Raw genomic sequence first — 22,492 nt, forward strand, 5'->3', positions numbered from 1 at the left:
GGTAATGATACCGCATTCGTCGAAGGGCACCTGGGCTTTGGTCGCATTGCAGCGAATGCACGAAAGTGCCCAATGGCGCAAGAGTTTCCTTGCTGCATCCCGACAGTCTACAGAAGATACCCCCAGGCTCTGTCGGCCCTGATTGGCTAACAAAAGCTGGAGGGTGTGGACGGTAATGAATCTAATGGAGCCCCAGCTTTTCGAGGCTGTAGGCTTGAAGTGAGGGATTATCTCCGAACCAGTGTGGGTGGTATTGAATAATTTCTTTGGTGTGGTCGTCCATGTCCGCATGCAGTAGCCTCGTAATACGGCAAAGGGATGAAGGATTCATTCGATGAGATTGGCCGGCGCCTTCTCATGTCTTGCCGAGAATGAGGCTGTCGGTCCAGGGCATTAGGGCCAACCATGGGTCAGATACTGCCTGTGCTCGAATCTGAAATGAACATTTTGACATTGCAGTCCTGCAAGAAACGGGATGTTGATGTATGGGATGTAATCAATAAGCATGCTTGCGAGGGAGACATAACAAGATAGAAACATGTAAAAATGTAAAAATAAAGATGTGTAAAATGCAGAAATGGTTAAAAATAGGTTTGCCTTTAATGACGAAAAGAATCTTTGGAACTTACCACATCCACAACAGAAAGTTCATGGAATAGGATTAATTGCTCGAGATACCTACCTAAAAGAGTTAGCCAGGAAGGTAGAGCCAGGAGGGTAGAGCCCGGAAGGTAGAGCCCGGAACATCGGATTATCCTAAAACCGCATCAGATAGACTGGATCTGGGTTCAGGTGGGTCCTTCGATGTTTGAACCAAATTGTTCCCACGATGCAAAGAGTCATCGGATATTCATGAGACAACAATAGCGAACGGATACGAATTCATCTTACAAGCCTGTAACTCTCAAGACATCGGTTATCACCTTGACATGTACAGCCTCATTTACACGCGTCTAGTTTCTTCTAAACAACCGCATGATCTCATTTTGCTTTCTCGTAAAGACGCTGGTGATGAGACTAACATTGTAGACTACCAACGAGGTCGGGTGAAGGTGTGGTAAGAACGTGGGATGAGAAGGTAGGAAGGAAGAAAAGAGATTATCACGCCTACGCGTTGAAACTCACCGCCACGAGCCACAGTCTCGATCATATGGCTGATCCCTTTCAACAACGGCCAATCTGGACGATGCTATGCCACTTTCCCGATTCAGCCTATTCTCACCGCAACAAACGTCACCACAGCTTTGCATGAACTTGATGGGCATGGCTTGCCTAGAACCGGCCGTCTTGATCATGCCTCTGCTTGTGCCGCAGCGAATCAGATACGAGCCTGCCAATCCTGCGGTTGACGGCAAACACTACTATGTATGAGTCGAGACTATTTGTTACCACCCTTACATACGACTATCACGATGGTTGGGACATTTGTAGGTCGCATGGTTCATGGTTTCCAGAAAACCGCCCTAATATTCGAATAATGTTTCAAACCCTGTTTTCCACGAGCCTCCATGGTCTGTGGGCAACTCTGGGGGCAACAGGCCCTTAGTGCGATCCCGAGACATGGGATTGGAATGATAGGCATCGCCAGTCATTTGCTTTGGTTATGTAATCCCTCTAGACCTGAAAGGCCTTCCGTACACCATCACACCCGCTTAGACCACTGCTTCCTAGTCCCTGGAGTCTCAGCCTAACGAACCACACACCACCAAGCTTACAGGACCCCTTGGCCTCAAACAAAAATGCCTGCGGTGGTCATTTGGCGATGGAGCCGCTAGCCAGTATACTGACAGGGAACTGCACGCCCTACAGTAATACTCGGTCGCACTTCGTGCCATACCATGCAACACGATAATCGACCTTCAGGACTCGATGTCAGCCCTCTTTCAGGAAGATGAACCGTAGCTCGGAGTTTCGTCTACATGTTGGTACACAGAGTAGGATATTTTTTCCCGCCGTATGACGAAACAGTAGTTAGGACTACGCATGACGTTGGGGGTAGGAAGAAGGGAAAGTAAGTGCAAACATAGGTGACCAGTCTGAACGATCGGCTCTTGCCGTGTATCTGGTGATTCGGCAAGCCCTTCCTCCTGAAAGATCGTCACCGTGGAAGATCTCAATCAAGTGGACACCGGGTAGTGCGACGCTCCCGCCATGAGCAGATTTGAATCTTGATATTTCCCCTCCACTTTGATATTACGTTACCGACGCTATCCCCTTCATATGCCTAGCGAGGGAGCAAAGGCCACTGCGCTTCTTTGTGCCCATGTCGCACCATTAGCGTCTGCCGTCGATTTGTTGTTGATAGGCGGTGATGCATTCCGAGATATGCTGCAATGAGGGAGGATGCGTCTAGGCACGGTCATTGGATCGTGGGGTCCCCAATGGGAACTGCCTTAGCCGTCGCGGACCCCGTCCTCTTGACGTTGGGATCGTCGCCCACAGTGCTCTGCCCCTCCCGTTCCCGGAAGAGTTCCGCCGAAGTTTTTGAGTATATTTCTTCTATTCTTGCAATTCCTTACTACACGTGGTACTTTTCGATGTTGATCTTCGAATTGTTCTACGCAGTACGCCTCCCAACCTGTTAACTTCCACCTTCGGTTTAGCACCGGGCACTCTAGATCAAGCTGGATCACCGCTTCTACATATCACGGTCCATCAATCCAACGATCTCTGCGATCTCTGAGTGGATGGGATTGAATAATGTGACTGCTTGTGTCGCAATCACCAATATCGCCAATAGGGATGCTGCGATATTACTACCCGAGAGTGAGTATCATGAGCAGGTCCGAGTCGCTTTCGCCGAGTAGACCGTTGTCCCTACGCTGTGCCTCATTTACGGTTGTATATTTGTTGTGTATGATGTCAGGTTTGTAGCCCTGAAGGGCATGACAGCGCAGCGAATCGCAGGTTACAAAAGCGCATCATCACAATTGCAGTATATACTGTAAGTGTAAGGTGAGACCAAACGTATGAAATTAGCATCAAAATCGTGTGCCATGGCCAATGAAAAAACCCAAGAGTAGCCACATCTATCTATTTAAACACACTCTGCAAGGGCATGGTTGGTTTTTCCTCACCGACGTCATGCAAGGCCCCAAGCACCTGTTACAGCCGAGACGAAGCACACGAAACAAACAGCGGCATCACGATACGTCAGGATCGCCAACTTTAATATATTGCTGTGTCCCTTCTATGAAAGCAGTCATAATTACGAAAATGCAAGGAGCGACTGAGGGATAAGGCTTCATATCACAAGTAGCAAAACAAGCAATCGTAGAGACCTCAAACGATACCGACCCGAAACTGCAGGTCAGGAACACCAAGAAATTGGGGTTATATTGGGAGGATTCGATAATTAATCAAATACGGGACTCCGCCGACGTTGTTGCCGTCATGAGCGACTTGAGATTTACCCTCCCAGGCCGTGCCCGGTTGCGTAATTGGGTGCCGATCGGCGAGGCGTGCGGTCCGGTTTCTTAATTGCGCGTAATAATAACAACGAGCGTCCTCATTGGCGCTCCTTAGATGTGCCGGCCGGGTTCGATATGATTTCAATCTCAGCCTCTTCTCTGTCTCAGACGTCCCTTGCTTGAGCATGTCATGTTTCCTCTCTATGCTAGCCCAGCCTTTTACATCACGATCTTCCCACTCCTTCGTCATGGTACTGGAGCTAGCGGAGCCAACTCTCCCAGCCTCTCCTGCGTCGTTATGACTTACACGTACGCACGGCATATGCACACTTAGGCGACATCTACAGGATAGATAGGGTGGAGAATGACTGTCTCTCCTGTACTACCGTTTACGGATGCCCCTTACTCACCCCTCCGTACGTTGTGAACGGGTTGTGTTGGATCCCGGAGCACAGTAGTGGCCGCGCCAACTTCGACCCGCCGGCCGCCAGATCTGACATGTCGCTTGCGGCCGGGCGCCGGCATGGGGAACCCATCGGGTCTACTACTACCATGGGGGAGGGTTTGACGCGGGTTTCGGGTAGCCGCCGGTCATTATCCCGAACGGCTGGAAGTGTCACTAATACGGTACAGTATAGTAAGCCAAGCAACACATGGACAGACCCAACATGTCACCCAAGCTGCTAAGTTGGGAAAGCTTTGTCTGACTCTCCAACGAACGGCTTAAGTGGGTTTACTACGTACATACGTAGATAGGCGTGTGCATATTCCGTACATTAGACTAGAAGTAAGACTCCGCCATAAGAAAATCAAGTTGAACTTCCTTCATTTTGCCGTCCGTGAATCTATCCTGCGAAACGCACGAAACTTACCGCCCGGCTTGAGACATAGCCGCATACCTACATACATGCGTGCGTGCGTCTTTCTCCCGTACGCCCTGCGAGGGAACGTGGCACAGCCACTGGGGCGGCAACGATATCTGGGCAATCTGTTGGTCCCGTCCGCCTGTCTAACTACCTACCTTCCCACGCATCCCATGGATGTATGTCTATGCATCATGTCGTGAAATCTGCGGCTCGGTTTTCGTTTGCGATCTGAGACCAAGTTCTAACTTACACATATCAGGACGTACCTATTCCAAGGTCTCAACGCTTTCCCGCCACGTTTTAGTTGGCAGGCCCCGGTTTCGTAGGTCGGGGGCGCTAAGGGCGCAGGCCATTTTTCCTTCGGCCTAGGCTTTGATGGCGGCGGCGGCGGCGGCGGCGGCCACTTTACGTGGCCCCCGTAGCTTTGCGCGCATGAATCTGGAAGGATATATTTAGAATGTCAATGGCCAGGCATTTGCTTTTATCGATTAGCATGCCCCAAAGCCGGCGTAGAATTACACCCGAGCTCGAATTAATGGGATCTTGATACCAACACCTACGTCTGTGGTTCATCCTACGCACGCCATCGATTAGCACGCTGGAAGGAAGGAAGAAGCATGATGTTTCGAGCCCGCCGTGTTGTTCTGGCCCAACGAAACGCGCGTAACAGACGGTGGCGATGAGCACAGCCTCCTAACATTCACACACGCTCCGGTGGCACCAACTTTTCGTCCTGTCTCTCTCTCAACCCGCCCCGGGTCACGGCAGCGAACCGAACGAACTTGGACGGATACCCGCATTGCGTCTTCTCACCTGGTCTAGGGCCCCCCTATAACTAGCATGCACATTACCTACATGTCTAAGTCCCTGTTCGTCTCAAAGTCCAGACCATTCGTATGCTACTGCTAAGTAGTAGCCTACCTTGTAGTTGTGCGAGCTGCCGAGGGAGGCTTGTGCTTGTGATCCCTAACCACCTACTATGTAGCCAGCTGTTAGGTTAGGTAGGCGGTAGGTAACTACCTAGGTAGCTAGAGATGTAATTCGGATAGCTGCTAAGATCTCACCAATTAGTCATCTCCCGAGCCTCTGTCTTCAGCCTCGGGAGCGCCAGTGTTACAGGCTGCGGTATAACATGACGTATGTACGAGGTTTGCCAATCAGATGCGGCAATTGCGTTTACGTGGGAACGTACCACCGCAGTCTTATTTCGCACATTGTACTTCGCGAGCCGCGAATAACGAAAGCGTAGGGGCGCCGAAGGTGGCGGGAATCATCAGTTCATGATGATAAGCACGGCTAATAATAGCCCACTTAGGTCCAGTGACATCTCTCGTCTGCGTGCGGGAGACCCGGTTACAGGGACGGCCGATCATCTGTCACTCGACTGCAGGATCGTCCCCCATTCCTCCCTGATGCTGTGCTTAACAGTGTTTTCAATGGTTTTATTCATCTCGTTTGTCAGGAGAAGACTAGCGGTAAGTGGGTAGGTTACATGATGTGGTGGAAATCGAAGCTGAGGATTCTGTTCAGGGTCATCACTGAAGGGGCTTAGTAACAGAGAGAATTCTTGCATCGGGGCATCCAATAGAAATGACGACGTTGTAGGAAATGGGGTTTGGGTACCCTCAGACGCCACCTCTTCGAGAATCAGTAGATATAATGCTCAAGATGGATGACGCCCCTCGCATGCGTCGTAGCCGCTCACAAGATTCCTTCCCGAATTGCTTGGCCCGGTCCCACAGACAATGCGAGGCATCGGACCTAGGAGACGGGCGGTTGGGTCTGCTGCATTGCTACGATGGATATATGGCAGCATGTTGTGCCTTTTCCATGCATTGGATATGAATAATAACCTGAATCTTTTTTGTTATGGATACCTAGGTATACTCCTACCCTTACCATGGACCATCTAATCTGGTCCTATAGAAGCTTAACGATCTTGCCGGCTCAGGTAGAGCGAGTATCGAGATGAATCTCCACGGGAATAGGGGCGTAGGAGAAGCTGGCATGTAGGAATATGAAATTTTGATCTCGGCGTGCTGCAATAGGACTTAAACGGAATTCTACTATATGAGCTTATTTGAGAGGTGATCAGCAGAGAGACGGCGCAAGACACAATATTCACACTTCACGGTAAATTTATTACCGTAATGCTGATCACTCGTTTATCATAGCAAGCCTTTGGTCACCTAGGGCGTCACGGAAACCGCAAATTCTTTCCTACATCCAAAAACGGAGGATCAGAACCTAGCATCGTTACTCAGCCGCAGGCAACAAACCCGCCTGCTACGTGACTCGATACTTCCCCGTGACTATTGCGTACCAGGTAAATCGTCAAAAGGGGCAACATACCGTTAAACAACTCGCCATAACACGGTTCCACTTCCAAACAGCCGAGTTTCCAATGCTCCGCCATTCGCCGTCCCGTACTAACTTACCATCCTCTCACATCCACCCACAGTCCAGCCACCCGCACAAAACATACCTACCTACCAAAAACAATCCCACGAATCCGGCCGAAATCTAGCCGCATACTAGATAATACATACAACGGCATCATCTCGGTCACGCCATCTCCAACTTACCTACCGCCGGCCCCAGACCCGCAGCGAAGACAAGCGGAAGGATCGGCCCTAGCATACCTAGGTACGTATGCAGCAGCACTCGCAGGAAGTCCCAACATCTATTAGCACCAGATCCTACATGCGTACTTGGCAGTCGTCGCACCATTAGAAGAGCGAGCTCTTAATCCTATGCAAGAGCGTTTATGCAGAGCCCCTATCAAGACCAATAGGAGTTTTCGGAGCCAAAAAGGCTGAAAAAGGGTAGTATTGACATGGTCTAAATACCGCTGGACGGAGTTGCGGCTTTACCTTTTCTAATTATATGGAAGCGCCGTCTAGGTTGTATTGTGATATATCAATCAGCATTGGTTATAGAAATAGGTAGCTCATGATTATACCATTTATTGTGTTGTCTTGTATTCTAAATCAAGGCATTTCGGCATCCATTACCCCCCTTGCGCCTGGATAGTGTGGCTTCTTTGGGACTATATAACATTAACGAAGTCCTCCGACTAGCCCCACGCGTCATGGATAGAGCACTATTAATAGAACCTTAGAAAAAGACTGTCCACTCGAGGCGACCATATTCCCACATTGTTATCGAAGTATCTCGGCGCGAATCACGTAGCCGCATTGCATGTCACCACGATAACTCCACCCGTCTCCCTGAGGGTTAATCCAAGGGTTCCAATGGAATCTGCAATAGAGGTCTGCTGTTGCGTGAGACGTTTAGTAAGATGCCGTATATTCAGCATATTAATAGGCACCACTATGACCCAACATTCGCGGTGGTCCCACATGGCTCTACCTTTGGGGTCCAGCAAGCTTAGTTGTGAAGAAAGGGTGCTTCAGAGCCTCAGCTGGAGTAATCCTCTTATCCGGGTTGAGTGTCAGGCATCTTTCTAGGAGGTCCACAAAGTGGTTGAGATCCCTGGACTCCACATCGTTCATGCCTCCAGAGGCGGCCAAGAGGCGAGTGCGAAGATCACGAGTCGGCTTAACAATAGCCAGAGTTCGTACCGTTGTCTACACACCTGTTAGTTACTATGCACCATGTAATTTATTTTGAGACTTTAGACATGATAAACGAGACGGAAGGAAACTAGGACGCGGGGTGTGATCGAAATTGGGATTAGGTTAGTGAGAGGTTGGTCGAGAGCATCAGTTCGACGCCGTCGGATCCGGGGTGGCACTTGGGTTGTAAGCGCGTTGTATGCATTCCAACCTGAGACAAGTTATAGCTGAATATGATCGTAGGATTCCACTTAGACCCGCTGATAAAATCCTAGATGTAGGAAGGCGGTGATGGACGTAGATGAGGGTCTCTGTGCGGCTATCGTCCTGAATGCATTCGCTTTGATGTGACTTGCCTGCAGCTTGCAGCAGTACCCTGGCCTCCATAACCGGTTATGTTCCAGAAAAGCGTTACTAAACGCCGTATATAAATAGAAACATGAAGGGTTCAATTTGCGACCAAGAAAATAGTAACGTACCTTTCCAAGCGCCTTATCCCTCTCGTGGCTGATAAAATTACCAACCTCATCAAAGTGCATATGGGATAATTCGCCGCGTTTGTACAGCTTGGTGCTAAACTTGCCACGGATCTCCATTATTGCTTTAAGCATTTGGTTGTTGCTGTCGCCCGTAAATAGAATCTTGCCGGTATAGAGCTCATACAATGTGCAGCCTATGGACCACATATCAACGGCGTAGTCGTACGGCATCCCGAGGATGATCTCTGGTGCTCGGTAAAATCGACTGACCAGGTACGGTGTGATTTCGTTATTCGCAGTTGCAGCATCTGATCTATCAATAGCCGTACCCAAATCACAGATCTTAAGGACGTTGCGATTTTCATTGACCTGGAAATAATTAGTAACAGCTCAGCATATGTTGCGCTCTGGGAAGGCTCACCAAGATGTTGTCCGGCTTCAAGTCAGCGTGAATAATACTGCATCGCCGAAGATGAGCTAAAGCCACAAATATCTGGTGTGCATATGCCCGTGTTGCACTTAGATTGATACCGATATTGTTGCCAAACTTCCTCAAAACCTCCCTCAAGTTCAAGCTGAGATTTTCAAATGCTAGACAAAGGTGACCCTTATGTTCAAAGTAACGCTCGAATTTCACAATGTGCTTACGATTCTCAGGGTCGGCCTCGTTTAATTTCTGCAAAATCGCGATCTCAGTAAAGCCTCCTTTCCTGAGGGCGTCGTTGTTTCGCATCATCTTGATGGCGACCAATTTCTTGTTCGTAATGTCCATGGCTCGGGCAACACCGGAAAACATGCCTTTACCAAGAGTTGATTGAACTTGGTATCGACCGTCCATGATCTCACCAATTCGGATTTTGTAATATCCCTCTTTGTCGTCACCTTCGAGGATACCACCAGCATTGGCGTGAATAATGGGAACAGGAACTTCGCCATTGTCTGCGGCGGCATCTAGGTGAGTAGGTTTCGGCGCAGCAAACTTCTCTTCGTCAAACTCTTCAGCAAACATGTCGAAGTCATCGTCTTCATCTGTTCTTGACTTCTCCTGTGTCTGCGGCTCATCTACCACGGCTATCTCAGCTTTCTGATTAGAAGGGAGCACCTCTCCATGGGGACCGATATGGCCATGGCGACGCTCATCTCGTAACTCATCCTCTCTCATGTCTACCGTGGGATCGTAGTCTGCTGCAGAAGGACCATCTTCATCAGTACCTTTAAATTTGCCATGCGTGTTGATAAGTTCTTGGTCGCTGGATATCTCAATTGCGGCAGGCGACATTCCTTCTTGAAGACCACGGGCCGGAGAATTTGGTGATGTAGTAACTGTAGGTAATGTTAATGATGGGTTAATCTGACTGAGAACAGAGAGTTGCTTACTGGATCGAGGAGTGTTTCCATCGACAGCCATGGGCGTGCTTGCCCTTGTTTGACTACCCCCTGTCGATGATCCATTCGTCTTCTCTGATGCTTGGAGAGCTTGTACTAGCATGGGTGTGGCACCACGCGACTTAGCAAGAAGTTCTTCGCGACGACGACGTCTACGTTCTAATTCAGCATCTATGTCGACGGGTTTATCCTCTTCGTACTCCTTCTCAGGCTCATCGGACCGAGCCGGTGGATCAGTAGGAGTAGTTGCTTCTGAACTACCTGGTGCACGTTTAGTCTTATCTTTGCCAGTACCTGTAGTATCCGCAGGAGCTTTTCGCTCTGGGTACTTTGCATTGTCTTGAGGATGTCGAGGAGTGCCTTGCCTGCTCGACTTAACGCCTTCTACGCCATTCCTATCAGAAGCGCGCTGATATTTGCTGTCATCACGACGAGATTGGCCGCCTCGGTTCCTGTCGCCCCGCAATGGCCGGAATGGCGAACGAGAGCGGTTCCTAGGACGCTTTTTAATGTGTCGGTCGTAGTCTCGGCTTCGATCCCCGCCTCTGCTACGAGATGCATAATCTCTATCCCTGTCGTCGTAATGGAGGGCGGAAGTTGATGAACGCGAAGGAGGACGATCTTCGTCTTCGTAGAAGCGCGGGCGGCGGTGACTGTCGGCAGTGTCTTCGTAATGGACGCGAAATCGTCGGGGATCCGCGTCTACGCGGCCGCCACGATGCGAATCACGATCACGATCATCGTGGGGACGCTTATGCCCGCGAGGAGAGCGACTTCGTCGAGATAAGCTGGGAGGATATCTCGAGCCGTTTACATATTCGGGTGATCTCGATCTTGAATATCTAGCTCGAGTTCTGTCGGCACGGTCAACATCGGTTCCTTCAAGCTGAGCCAGTGAAGTTGCCTTCAAGTCTCCAACGCCATTCTCCACAATTTCCCCCTCGTCAGAACTGGCAGCGGGAGTTGCCATTTTGCTCACTATATTAAGGGATAGAGGCCTCTAAGAAGTACCTGGACGATAACTTCCGGACCTTTGGGGCAGGGGAATGTGTGTCAGCCACAAAATCGTCAAATATTGAAGGTGCAGAATTGAGCCGAACCGTCAAAACGTCTTTTCAATTCCGTCGCATCATATATCAGGTCGTTCAGGTTCAGGTGGTGAAGGAAATGATACAGAGATATACAATGTGTCGTCGGGAACGTGGTCTGAGAAGAGAAATGGAGAAAAAGGTCACGAGTTAGACGTCGCGTGGGGGTGATGGATGTTGCTAGATCCGAAAATCTTGAATCGATTCAAGTGTTGAATTGAAGTAGTGACGACTTTGATAAAACGACTCACGTTAGAAACATTGATAGCAGGGCTGCCTGTGCGCTTTACGCCTTCCAACAAAAGGATTTATGTACGGCCGAGTCCCGGTAGCGTGGCTGCCAATGTGGATCTTCCAGCAAGAGTGGATCAAGTTTCACCGGCATTAAGTTGTTTTAGTGCAATTTTGACATGGTCCAAGCGCTAGACCCTTCCAATTGTTCGGCTGCCCCGCGGTCGCATCCGTTTTGGCTGACAATTCTAATGTTCTAGGCTTGACTTTGACCTTTTACTTTCGCGACTGCTTTTCTTTCCGTCTTTTCTGGCGGGTAAATTCTGTCTGGCATCTCTTACGATCCCACAAATAACAAATACACCCGTGCGCAAATATCTCACTTCAAGATGGGTGGCCAGAACAGAGAAGGTATTTCACCAAGATCACCCCATGATCATCGAAGGGTTTTGCTGACACCGATATTTCGCAAGGCGGCAAGATTAAGCCTCTAAAGGCTCCCAAGAAACAGAACAAGGACCTCGATGAGGACGACAAGGCTTTCCTCGAGAAGAAGCGAGCTGGTATGCTCCCTCAATAGCCAATTGCATCCATATTACATATCGCTAACCCAGATCGTCAAGACGAGAAGGCACGCGCAGAGATGGCCAAGAAGGCTGGTGGCAAGGGACCATTGAACAGCGGCAGTCAGGGCATCAAGAGGAGCGGCAAGAAATAAGAGACACCCGATACTCCGCGGTTCACGGAAGCAACGAAGCTATGACGCTGAGAATACGGATGCATACAGCGTAGGCGCTTCAAGGATAGACATGATTTTCATATTGCTGCCGGGTTTCATGGGGTTTCAGGGAATATTTTACGCTATGACGCTCAATACACCAATCCATACACTCGTCCTTTCCTCTGATATGCCATTGCGATTATCAACTCACGGGGGATCACATGCTTTGCCATGGCTGCATGGCTGGCAGGCACAGGCTGGATCTTCGATAACTTTTCCAATCGCACTAGACAAGATCTGTATACCCACCAAGCGAAATCAGCTGTCAGCCCGGGTTTCCGAGGTACCTTAGACCACCTAAGAGCCACAATTGCCCTCTCAACAATTCTTTAACCTGTACAAGCCCAACAACTTTGGAATTGAGTTAGAACAGTCCCCGTTCGTTTAGACATTAGATTTTTTATTCATTTTTTTTATGTCGACACATGAGACCCCTATAATTCATTTAATTAATTAGGTAAATTGGAAGTGGAAGGTGAGAAGTGAGGCTAGGATTCCCCGTACTAGTAGGGACGCAACCGCAACGCACCATGACTGAGACAACCGAACAAGCCAACTCCGGGCTCCGGAAGCGGCGGTCCTCCTCCTCCGCCTCCAAGCTCGCGCAGGTCGCCGTGGACGTAGAACACAAGATCGCCGAAGCCCTCACGGTCCTATGGGACGACCTACCCTCCTGGCGGCGCGACAACCACTTTATCGAGACGGGGTATCGGCGTGACAGCAACAGCTACTGGTTATCGTTCACCTCGCTCTTCTACGTGCATAACGAGTTCGTCAACATCTGGACACACCTACTCGGCGCTTTGATCTTCCCCGCCGTGGGTGCCTGGTTGTACCATGTCATCGCACCGCGGTACGTGTCCGCGAACGCATCGGATGTGCTCGTTTTCGGGTGTTTCTTCGCCGGCGCTGTGATGTGCCTTGGTATGAGCGCTACCTACCGGTGAGTTCCGACTTAATCTTTCCATCTTATCCAATGCTGGACTTTATTCCCTATCCTATCCTATCCTTCCTTCTTGAGAGTTTACTAATTGACGAGCAGTAAGTAACTGGCGTCTTATTAGCTTACTCAATCTCGTTTCTACGTGTTGTCAAAGTAAGATATCGTGTGCCTATGAGAGCCTAACCCGCAGTGCACAGATGCTATCTCGAACCACTCGGAGGAGGTTTCGAAGTGGGGAAACAAGCTGGACTACTCCGGCATCGTGTTTCTCATTGTAGGGAGTTTCATCCCGGCGCTCTACTACGCACTATTCTGTCTACCGCATTTGATGGAGTTCTACTTGTACGGAGTAAGTAACCCTATCCTCTTAGTCAGGCTCGGGGAGTCTACGTGCTCTTTCGGTGGGGCCTTGGGAAATCTTAGTGCTGATGATATGTTTTCCTATAGATCTTTACCTTAGGTCTAGGTTGCGGCTTAGTATCCTGGGTTGAAAAGTTTCGAACACCACTTTGGAGACCTTATCGAGCAGCTATGTTCGTCGGCCTGGGTGTATCTGGATTCGTCCCTGTCTGCCACGGTCTGACCATTTATGGTTATCAATCACTCAATGAACGCATGGGTCTTAATTGGGTTTTGTTTCAAGGGTTCCTATATATCTTTGGGGCTTTCTTAGTGAGTATCTCCTTTTTATTCTTTCACAGGCTCGGAGGCCATTAGCTAACCCTCGCGAAAACATTTTGGTGAGTACGGTCGCTAACTGTATGTGCTTTAGTATGCAGTGAGTTGAAGCAATTTTATCCCGCTACGACAAGATACTAACACTCCCATGGGTTCGATGGCCTGAAAGAAGCTTCCCGCGAACCTTTGACATTTGGGGTAGCTCTCATCAGTTGTTCCATATCCTAATCTTATTCGCCGCAGCAACGCATCTGACTGGCATGGTTAAGGCTTTCGACTACCACCACAGTACCATGGGTGGCCAGTGCTAGAAACCCCCAAACCGAGGAAGAGTTGAGGTTGAGGTTAATCCGGGTTTTGCCACTTAGGGGCCTGTGAGACTTGTAAGATATATTCATCTATGTATTTACGTAGAGATTCGTTTACTATGCTGACTAGGTATTTTTAAGCTTCAACTACAGGCATAAATATGTTACAGTGCCGAATGTTGCTGGGCCCTGGAACGTGCCGAAGGCGATGAATATACTGGATTATTAAAAGGCACATCAAGATCAGTAACCAGGTAAGAAAATTGCAAAATAAGCTCAATCTTTAGCTAAAGATGCCCTTAGGGCACCGGGTATCATCTGTATGCGATTGAAATTCACCCATAAACTCACGTCCAGTCTGACCTTATCTGGACATCAACTCAGTCATACAGCATCATATTGATATCTGCATCTGACTCTTCTCCCATCTCATCTTCATCATCGAGGCCATCAATGTCACCAGCCGTTGCATCTCCTGGGTCAACGGACTCTGACTTTCCGCGGTGTTCGTGTGATCCTTCTTGATCATCTTCAATACCGACATCCGTAACTCTTACCAATCCGGAGCCCATTGCAGCCGCAGCCCACCAGCTGAATTCAGCATTTGGATTCCACGACAAGGCCGTAATACGGGTTAAAGGTTCATGAATAGTAATTGGTCCCGGTACCATGGTGAAGTTATCGTCATCTTCTCGCTCCGAATCATCAGACACGGGACCATCATCTGCTTTCTTGGCTTTTCCTTTACCAGCCTTCTCTTTTTTGGCCCGTTTGACTCTGCTTTCCTTCGCGACTCTCACACCGAGAGGGTGTATATTTACCTGCGGAAGAAAGCCATGGAGGATACGGCATGTGCCACGGCGCGAGTTTCGCTCGTCATTGTCGGTCTCGGTGCCTAGTGGTCTCGGTGCACAATACTCATGCTGGAATATTTTTAGTTTGTGCGTCTTGTCCCTGTGTGATGACATTTTGCGCAAGACGTTGAGAGCCCAAACAGAGCCATCCGAGCTTCCAGCGAGGAGGTACGGATGACACGTTCCAAATGCAAGGCACATCGTCTGTCCCTCGACGGTACATATGTGACGAGATAGAGGGAATACCCGAGAGTGTACGAAGGAAATAGTAGAAGTTCCCGGAAAAGATGTGGGCCATATGGATGCGAAACCTCGTAAGTGGTCGTTCCACACAAGGGTATTTGGTTGAAGAGAAACCACGGGATTGCCGTGATACGTCTTCTCTGCAGTTGGTCGGTTTAGATCAGTTAAGGTGAACATTCCACCCATTGGCATTGTTGCGATGATAAAGGGACTAGAAGGGTAGCCGGATACGATGTCCATAATAGGGCTCCCGTGGACAGGGTGGCGCATCAGAGGCAGGCAGGGCGAAATAGACCATACCACTACCGATCCATCCGAAAGAGCAACAGCAATCCGATTCATATTCAACCAGGTAAAGCAGTTGATTTCCAGGGTATACTCTTTAGGGGGCTTGATAGTGGCCATCGGCTCCTGCAATTCCTCTAGCATGATGTTAGCAAACATTCTCTTTGTGAATAGTGCCATGAGTACTTGCCAAATGTTCCGTCGCCATCGTTCTCTGTGCCAAGTGTGATCTTGATAACCCTCAACGTCCCATCGCCACATAGCGCGGCTATCAGAGCTATATTGTCATCGGTTGAAAGCGGAACCGGACACCATTGCATTCGCAGTGCCCTTCCCCAATGAAAGCATAGCGCATGGGCTAATTTCGGAGAAGAATGTGCTGGTCGGAGAACGCCTTTATGATCTTTTTCCGCTTCGAACTTCCAAATTTGAATATTTCCTTCCTTCAACTCCGATCCCTTGGGTATATCATCAAGATTCTTATAATAAGCCTGGTCTGCATATGGGATGATTGCCATAGCTAGGAATTGGTCGACCTCCCCTTTGATAGGAGCCCATCCCATAGAGAGGACGATGCCTCCCACGTCAAGTAGCCAACCTCCACTTTGTACCTTGTGGTTGCCTTCATCTTCGATCGGTATTCCGCAGTCGGAGAATGGTATAGATTCGCCTTGCTTGATGCGGTATTCCTTCTGGTTCGATACATGGCCAAGCAAAACACCCATGTCGCTCTTGGTCTGTGGAAGAAACCATCGAAATGCCTTGGTCTTGTCGATTACAGTTGGTACCTGTGGTGTAGTTGTCATGGAAAGATATCTTAGATACCAACTGCGAAATTTATCTTCCATATCCTGGGCGAAGTCGTCAGGCATCCATCCATTTCTTGCCAACTCCAACTGGCGGGATCCTAATGGAAGTTTAGGAGGAATGAGTTGGAAATTGAACCAGAGGTTCATGAATCCGTTGAATATCTCCCTACGGTTCTCCATGTCGCCGAACCAGTAATCCACTAGATAGAGTAATCGTGTCCATCTCTTTACTGGGCCAACATATGTTCTTGTCCATTTCTGAGATGGATCTGTTGGGTAGGGCTGAACTTTGCTTAATGAGTTAGCTGCATTTGTCGGGACCCAGGAGCGCCGGTTCCTCTTTCGCTTTGATTCCGACTTCTTGCCTTTTTGTGTTTCGAAATCGGACAAGTCGTTTGGGACAACATCATGCTCATCTTCATCGTCCAGCTGCTGCTGAGCGGCCACTACGAACTCATCATCAGATGATTGGCGGCTTTGATGTGCCACGGTCGATTGCTCTCCATCGGAAATATCTAGAATATTACTGGCGTTGAAATGTACCTCTTTGTTGGACTTTCGAAGACGCATTGTTTGGAGTTGGAATTATCAAATCGTGAGCGTATTACCTCGGATGGACTGTGATGGAGAGAATATCCTCATCGACATTCGCGGTAGACGCTGTGTAGATTGGCGCACTCATAATACGTCCATCCGGATAGGTACCTGCGTAGATGTGCAATTGAAACCCTTATATCACCAAGCGTTCATGTGAAATAGTGACGGCAGCCGTCTATAGAAGATGAAATTCTAGTGGGGAAAGGGTACCGAAAGAGTTCTAATGTGATTGTTTAACGTGAATCTGATTTGTTGGAGGGAAAGTTTTGATTGAAAATGATTGGATACTTTGACGTCGCACTCAAAGCCCAGGTACGTGGGTACCTCAAATACCTATAAACTTTTTAATGCAAGCACGTTCTTTGATATCAATACCTGGGTACATTTTTATTAAAAGCTTTGGCAGCATTACCTATATTCAACTAATAGTTTATTTTGGTAGCTGACTTCCAGATATTATGTAGTCTCAATATATTCAAACTTAAGAGTTGCAAACAAAGGTAATGCTCCTTAATTCAATATCTAATCTAGGTGCATTATTAGCATGTGATGGTTACCTATAAGCATTGTAGTACACCACGCTCACTCATGCACTTTGATCCGTCTTATTGTTACACTTATCTCGAAAACGTGCATTGAGGTGAACTATGTGCTTACCTAGGAATGGAGATAATTCATGGCATTTGTAAGTACATAGGTACCTGTCTAGTGTAGTAATTAGATGACACTTTCAAGACACTTACTAAAGTAAATGTGCGAACGAGTTTGAGGGGCGAAGTCGAATTTAACACTCGAAAGACATCTGACGTTACTGGTTAGATAGCTTGAGCCAAACGACCCTAGAATACCGTTTAGATAGGTGTTCCAGACCGCTAGAAAGGAAGTTTTGAGTCGGCTTACGGGGGCCAATCACCAGCTAAATAAATTTTCGGGATTATGCCGATATCGCCAATTGCCACCGAAGCACTGGAAACTGCACCGGTTACTGGCATAATGCTACACTGCTACAGTGGCGGCTACAACGAGGGTATCTGCGATGCGAGTTGGGTTGCGCAGGTGCGGTTAGCAGGCATAACACGGGCCACCTGCATGGGCAACCCTTGCAACAACCCCACAATCTTTGTGTCTAATTTTTTGTGTTCCGCAGTCGGGTCAATGAAAATCGTTCGGTGACTCTTAGATCAAAAACCTTCGTCGCATTTTCTTGCCATTGATTAATCACCTTTTCTCAGTGACGGTACTGGAGAGTAGAGTCTGGCGTATCCTTTGCAATTGACTGGTTCTGGTTGGGAACTCCCCTCAAATCGTCAATAATATCGTCGCCTCCTCGATCTTTCTTTTTCTTCCCTTCCTCCAATCTCCCCTCTTTCTGCCCTTTCTCCCTTTCTGCCATGCTTCGTACTCGACAAGCCAGCCGAGCCGTTAGGGCTCTGGCTCAGGCTTCGCGACAGCAACGCTGCTCATTTACTACCTCACCAGTCGCCTCGGCTATCCAGGTTAAGAAGACCGTACCGAGTGGCATTAGGAATCAAGCTACTTCAGCCCAATCAACCGCGTATGATGACGTTTCTCTCTTGTTGACGCTGGCGTTGATATTTTCCTACATCTGCCACTATATGTTCTATACGCATATGGCTTTTCGTGATCAATGCTAATGCGACGGGTTGTAGTCAAGCTAGAGAAGTACCTTCTCCAGCGTTTAATACTGCCGACGCAAAAGACCAAAGCCATGTCCAACCCTTGGTCAATCCTCGAACTCCTGAGATGGACGAATCGTATGCACTACCCATTTTCTGCTCCATTTAAGCGCAGGAAGTTGACTAAGAGATTCTAGCTTCATTGGAAAGACTGGAGGAGAGATTTTCCACGAAATGATGCTTCGAAGAGGCGTCAAGCATATCTGTATGTTTTGCATAAACTATCAGAAACCCAGAACTGTGTCTAATATGAGTCATAGTTGGATACCCTGGTGGAGCTATCCTGCCAGTGTTCGATGCTATCTATAACTCGAAACATTTCGATTTCATCCTGCCAAAGCACGAACAAGGTGCGGGGCATATGGCTGAGGGCTATGCGCGCGCCTCTGGAAAGCCTGGTGTGGTTCTAGTGACGTCCGGCCCGGGCGCCACCAACGTTATCACACCGATCCAAGATGCCCTATCTGACGGTACACCTATGGTTGTGTTTTGTGGTCAGGTTCCTACTACTGCTATTGGTAGCGATGCCTTCCAAGAAGCAGACGTCATTGGAATATCGAGGGCTTGCACGAAATGGAATGTCATGGTAAAGAATATCGCCGAGTTGCCACGCAGAATTAACGAAGCCTTCGATATCGCGACTAGCGGACGCCCGGGCCCCGTACTCGTCGATCTTCCCAAAGATGTTACTGCAGGCGTTTTGAGGAGAGCTATCCCTACCGAATCGGCTCTCCCAGGCTTACCGAGCGCTGCGTCACGCGCCGCCATGGAGGCTACTCAAAAGCAGCTCCAAGCATCTCTTCGACGCGTAGCTAATCTAGTGAATGTGGCGAAGAAACCTGTTATCTATGCCGGACAGGGTATTGTCTCGTCAATTGGCGGACCAGAGGTTCTCAAGGAGCTTGCCGACAAGGCTTCGATACCAGTTACCACCACCCTTCTCGGCCTCGGAGCTTTCGATGAGTTGGACGAAAAGTCGCTCTATATGCTCGGTATGCATGGCTCCGCGTTCGCGAACATGGCAATTCAGGAATCTGATCTTATCATCGCTCTTGGTGCCCGTTTCGATGATCGTGTGACTCTTAACACTGCCAAATTTGCACCTGCTGCTAAGGCGGCGGCTGCAGAAGGCCGAGGTGGTATCGTGCATTTTGAGGTCATGCCAAAGAACATCAACAAGGTTGTGCAAGCCACCGAAGCTATTGAGGGCGATGTCGCGGAGAACCTACGACAGCTTCTTCCTAATATCAACATAAAAAGCATGGAAGACCGTAAGGAGTGGTTTGACAAGATCAACTCATGGAAGGAAAAATGGCCCATGCATGCATTTGAGCGTACCGAACGACCTGGAATGATCAAGCCCCAGATCCTCATCGAGGAGCTCAGCAAGCTAACAGCCAACCAAAACAAGCACACCATCATCGCGACCGGTGTTGGTCAGCATCAAATGTGGACAGCTCAACATTTTAGGTGGCGACAACCCCGAACCATGGTTTCATCTGGAGGTCTGGGCACTATGGGATTCGGTCTTCCCGCCGCCATCGGTGCCAAAGTCGCTCGGCCCGACGCCCTTGTGATTGATATCGATGGTGATGCTTCGTTCAACATGACTCTTACAGAACTGTCTACCGCTGCGCAGTTCAACATCGGTGTCAAGGTTATCGTTTTGAACAACGAGGAACAGGGAATGGTTACACAATGGCAAAATCTCTTTTACGAGGACAGATACGCGCACACGCACCAGAAGAACCCCGACTTCATGAAGCTATCTGATGCCATGGGTGTCCAACACCGAAGACTCATCAAGCCCGAGGAAACGGTAGAAAGCTTAGAATGGCTTATCAACACCGATGGCCCCGCTCTCTTGGAGGTGATGACAGACAAGAAAGTGCCTGTCTTACCCATGGTGCCCGCAGGCTCTGGCTTACACGAGTTCCTTGTATGGGATCAAGGTAAGCACATCATTACCCCTATTTTGATGTGATTAGTCAGCTAACTTGTAAAACAGAAAAGGATAAACAGCGCAGAGAGCTTATGCGCACCAGAACTTGCGGCTTACACAGCTGAAACTTGTTTTATATGAGTCTTTATTGCATCGGCAGTTGGCGAATTGTTTTTCATATGAAAATACCACTGGGGAGATATTCGAAGAAAAAAGTAAAATAGGGGGCCATCATAAAAAGGCTGCATCCGGTGAAAAAAAGGAATCGAAAAGTGAAATTCGACCTCGCATTGAACGTTCATATCGGGTTAATATGGCGAATTAGTTGGCGTTGTTATCGGTACATGCTGATCGTCTGTATATATGTATCTTGAATTAATGGATCCAAACTCGAAGTTATCGAGAGTGGCACTTGACCATGACTCCTACGAACTCACGCAATTCGGTTAGTTCAGACATTTACAATGCTGTGGCAACTTACTACGGTGTCTTAAATACACCTTCGTCACTGCACACATCGGTAAGTACTCTATGGCTATTCTCTGCCATCGTTGTGTTTATTCCCCATATCGATATCACGTGATACCCTCTACGACCATCCCTATTTATCGTGGTCACCTAATCATAACAAACAACTATCACGTTCTGGATCATCAAATACCAACATCCGTATTCATAGAACTACTTAGATTGCATTGGAAATCCCGAATTATGATAGTGGTTGATCAGCAAATGTTTCATGCTGCCAATAGTGCATCTGCTTTAGAGGCCATGTCGCTCCTTGAAATGGGCTCCGCTGGAATTATCGTTGTGGATGGTAAATGGACCTATAAGAAGACTAGCGATTGATCAAATATGGAGTACTTTTTGCCTCAAGTCTTATATCGTTAATTATGACATACGATATTGTAAGATCTAAGGATGTTGAGCATACCTGTATATCTGTAGCAAATTTGGCAGTTGGCATTTAAATCTCCTATCACTTTAAAAATGGACTCGTATATGAATAAACTTCATCTTATTATTGTGTCGTTAGCCTATAAAGTACCCACCAAGGTATCTGGGTAAAAATAAATTATATACGCCTAGATGATAGAATATGTCGAATACTTTCATGTGTTTGGGCATGCCGATTATGATACCGGGCTTAACGAGAGGCCATCACCTCGGCATAGTTTTCCTTACAAAACAATCTACGAGATTAGATCATCAGAAATGGGAGCATGGATGCCATCTAAATATGAAGTCAATGACCCCTAGGTACGTAGTTACTTAGATGGTTAGGTAAGTCGCGAGTCTGCCAGAGGCAGGTGGTCAAAGAGTACTGTGCCAGGTGTTCTGTTGCCCGCCAACCTCACCGTCGGCCGCATTGGCCAACTGGATTAGGCATATAAGTCAAAAAAACGGACAGAATTTTCAACAGCGGCGATACGAGCCTAGCAATAGCTTGGTGTAGTTGGTTGACGCCTCAGACACGGCACGGACTCAAAACCTCCCCAAAGGTCTTGGGTTCGAATCCTGAAAAGGAGCCGCAAATTAAATACCCTGCGATTCTGCCATACGCTCGCAGCCTCCAGAGACGTGTTCTTCCTCTGGTTGCTGACGAGGCGCAGATAGGGGGCGCAGTAGCTCTGACGCTATAGATCAGAGGCTGGGCCTAGGAGTGCCTTCAATGGTTGGTACTTTTTTGCTATTCCAGTGCCCACGTAAAGGTGTCATGTTCAAATCCATGTCGCAACACTTCTGCGATTTTGTATTTTCCTTTTCTACCTTGCTTGTCACTTAACCGTTTTTTCCCGTAGGTTTTTTCTGCCACTCTCATCATACTCCTGTATATCTAATTTTTGACCTAATCCAACCATACAAATAAATTTGTTGCATACTGATTTTGGGAATTGCCGCCCTTATCCATTCTCACTCATATCATCAATCTGTCACGCAAATGGAATTCATCATCATGTTACCCGACACTTACGTGAGTTCAATAATGCACCCCTATTCGACATTGCCAGCTTAGGCTTCGTGGTGTTTTTAATGTTCTGGTAAGGCAATCAAACAAGAAGAGGAGTATCCCTTAGCACCCCTGGTCCTTTGGAACGGGGTAATTGTCGTCAGAAGCGAAAGATTTGATCTTTTTCACCGCTTGACCAGGTTCTCGGTCAAGATCAACTAGCATTCTATATGAACTATTCTGAAAGAAAATGGTAGTAGTTAAAAGGTTTGTTGGTTATTGGAAGAACAGCAACACCGGAACAGCCCTGTCTCATCTTAACTCCTTTCTTGAATGTGGAACTATTCTAGGTACGGGTTGAACTCC

The 22,492-nt window shown here is 48.2% G+C and overlaps 5 protein-coding genes across 5 annotated transcripts; 3 read left to right on the forward strand and 2 right to left on the reverse strand.

The window, feature by feature from the left end:
• Positions 1-7,212: 7,212 nt before the first annotated feature.
• On the reverse strand, positions 7,213-10,146 carry F4807DRAFT_428995 (kinase-like protein). The gene is made up of 3 exons (XM_047998295.1): positions 8,755-10,146; positions 8,334-8,702; positions 7,213-7,866 (listed from the first exon to the last, which is right to left on the reverse strand). Exons 1-3 carry the CDS (start codon positions 9,820-9,822, stop codon positions 7,645-7,647), a joined length of 1,659 nt encoding a protein of 552 aa, XP_047853632.1. The 5' UTR covers positions 9,823-10,146; the 3' UTR covers positions 7,213-7,644.
• Positions 10,147-11,427: 1,281 nt separating this feature from the next.
• F4807DRAFT_461233 (translation machinery associated TMA7) lies at positions 11,428-11,756 on the forward strand (the record flags this gene model as incomplete). Its single annotated transcript, XM_048001651.1, has 3 exons — positions 11,428-11,449; positions 11,512-11,601; positions 11,662-11,756. The coding sequence occupies 3 exons, from the start codon at positions 11,428-11,430 to the stop codon at positions 11,754-11,756; spliced, it is 207 nt and encodes a 68-aa protein (XP_047853633.1).
• Positions 11,757-12,349: 593 nt separating this feature from the next.
• F4807DRAFT_461234 (hemolysin-III related-domain-containing protein) lies at positions 12,350-13,240 on the forward strand (the record flags this gene model as incomplete). The annotated part of the gene is made up of 3 exons (XM_048001652.1): positions 12,350-12,743; positions 12,960-13,111; positions 13,229-13,240. 3 exons carry the CDS (start codon positions 12,350-12,352, stop codon positions 13,238-13,240), a joined length of 558 nt encoding a protein of 185 aa, XP_047853634.1.
• A 743-nt stretch (positions 13,241-13,983) lies between these two features.
• F4807DRAFT_110770 (WD40 repeat-like protein) lies at positions 13,984-16,727 on the reverse strand. The gene is made up of 2 exons (XM_047992756.1): positions 15,321-16,727; positions 13,984-15,267 (listed from the first exon to the last, which is right to left on the reverse strand). The coding sequence occupies exons 1-2, from the start codon at positions 16,507-16,509 to the stop codon at positions 14,129-14,131; spliced, it is 2,328 nt and encodes a 775-aa protein (XP_047853635.1). The 5' UTR covers positions 16,510-16,727; the 3' UTR covers positions 13,984-14,128.
• A 947-nt stretch (positions 16,728-17,674) lies between these two features.
• Positions 17,675-20,629, forward strand: F4807DRAFT_111012 (acetolactate synthase). Its single transcript, XM_047992757.1, has 5 exons — positions 17,675-18,091; positions 18,207-18,311; positions 18,371-18,438; positions 18,494-20,185; positions 20,242-20,629. Exons 1-5 carry the CDS (start codon positions 17,928-17,930, stop codon positions 20,298-20,300), a joined length of 2,088 nt encoding a protein of 695 aa, XP_047853636.1. The 5' UTR covers positions 17,675-17,927; the 3' UTR covers positions 20,301-20,629.
• The last annotated feature ends 1,863 nt before the right edge of the window (positions 20,630-22,492 follow it).

This window comes from Annulohypoxylon truncatum, assembly GCF_022578515.1.
Source record: "Annulohypoxylon truncatum strain CBS 140777 unplaced genomic scaffold F4807scaffold_19, whole genome shotgun sequence".
Lineage (NCBI taxonomy): Eukaryota > Fungi > Ascomycota > Sordariomycetes > Xylariales > Hypoxylaceae > Annulohypoxylon > Annulohypoxylon truncatum.

Bases quoted from the DNA above. Each gene is read 5' to 3' on its own strand.
- F4807DRAFT_111012 (XM_047992757.1), top strand. From the start codon at position 17,928: ATGCTTCGTACTCGACAAGCCAGCCGAGCCGTTAGGGCTCTGGCTCAG. The intron at 18,312-18,370 runs GTATGCACTACC...AAGAGATTCTAG, and splicing joins ACTCCTGAGATGGACGAATC to CTTCATTGGAAAGACTGGAG. The intron at 18,439-18,493 runs GTATGTTTTGCA...TATGAGTCATAG, and splicing joins AAGAGGCGTCAAGCATATCT to TTGGATACCCTGGTGGAGCT.
- F4807DRAFT_110770 (XM_047992756.1), bottom strand. From the start codon at position 16,509: ATGCGTCTTCGAAAGTCCAACAAAGAGGTACATTTCAACGCCAGTAAT. The intron at 15,268-15,320 runs GCAAGTACTCAT...ACATCATGCTAG, and splicing joins CGATGGCGACGGAACATTTG to AGGAATTGCAGGAGCCGATG.
- F4807DRAFT_428995 (XM_047998295.1), bottom strand. From the start codon at position 9,822: ATGCTAGTACAAGCTCTCCAAGCATCAGAGAAGACGAATGGATCATCG. The intron at 8,703-8,754 runs GTGAGCCTTCCC...AATTATTTCCAG, and splicing joins TGAAGCCGGACAACATCTTG to GTCAATGAAAATCGCAACGT. The intron at 7,867-8,333 runs GTACGTTACTAT...ACAGGTGTGTAG, and splicing joins GGGATAAGGCGCTTGGAAAG to ACAACGGTACGAACTCTGGC.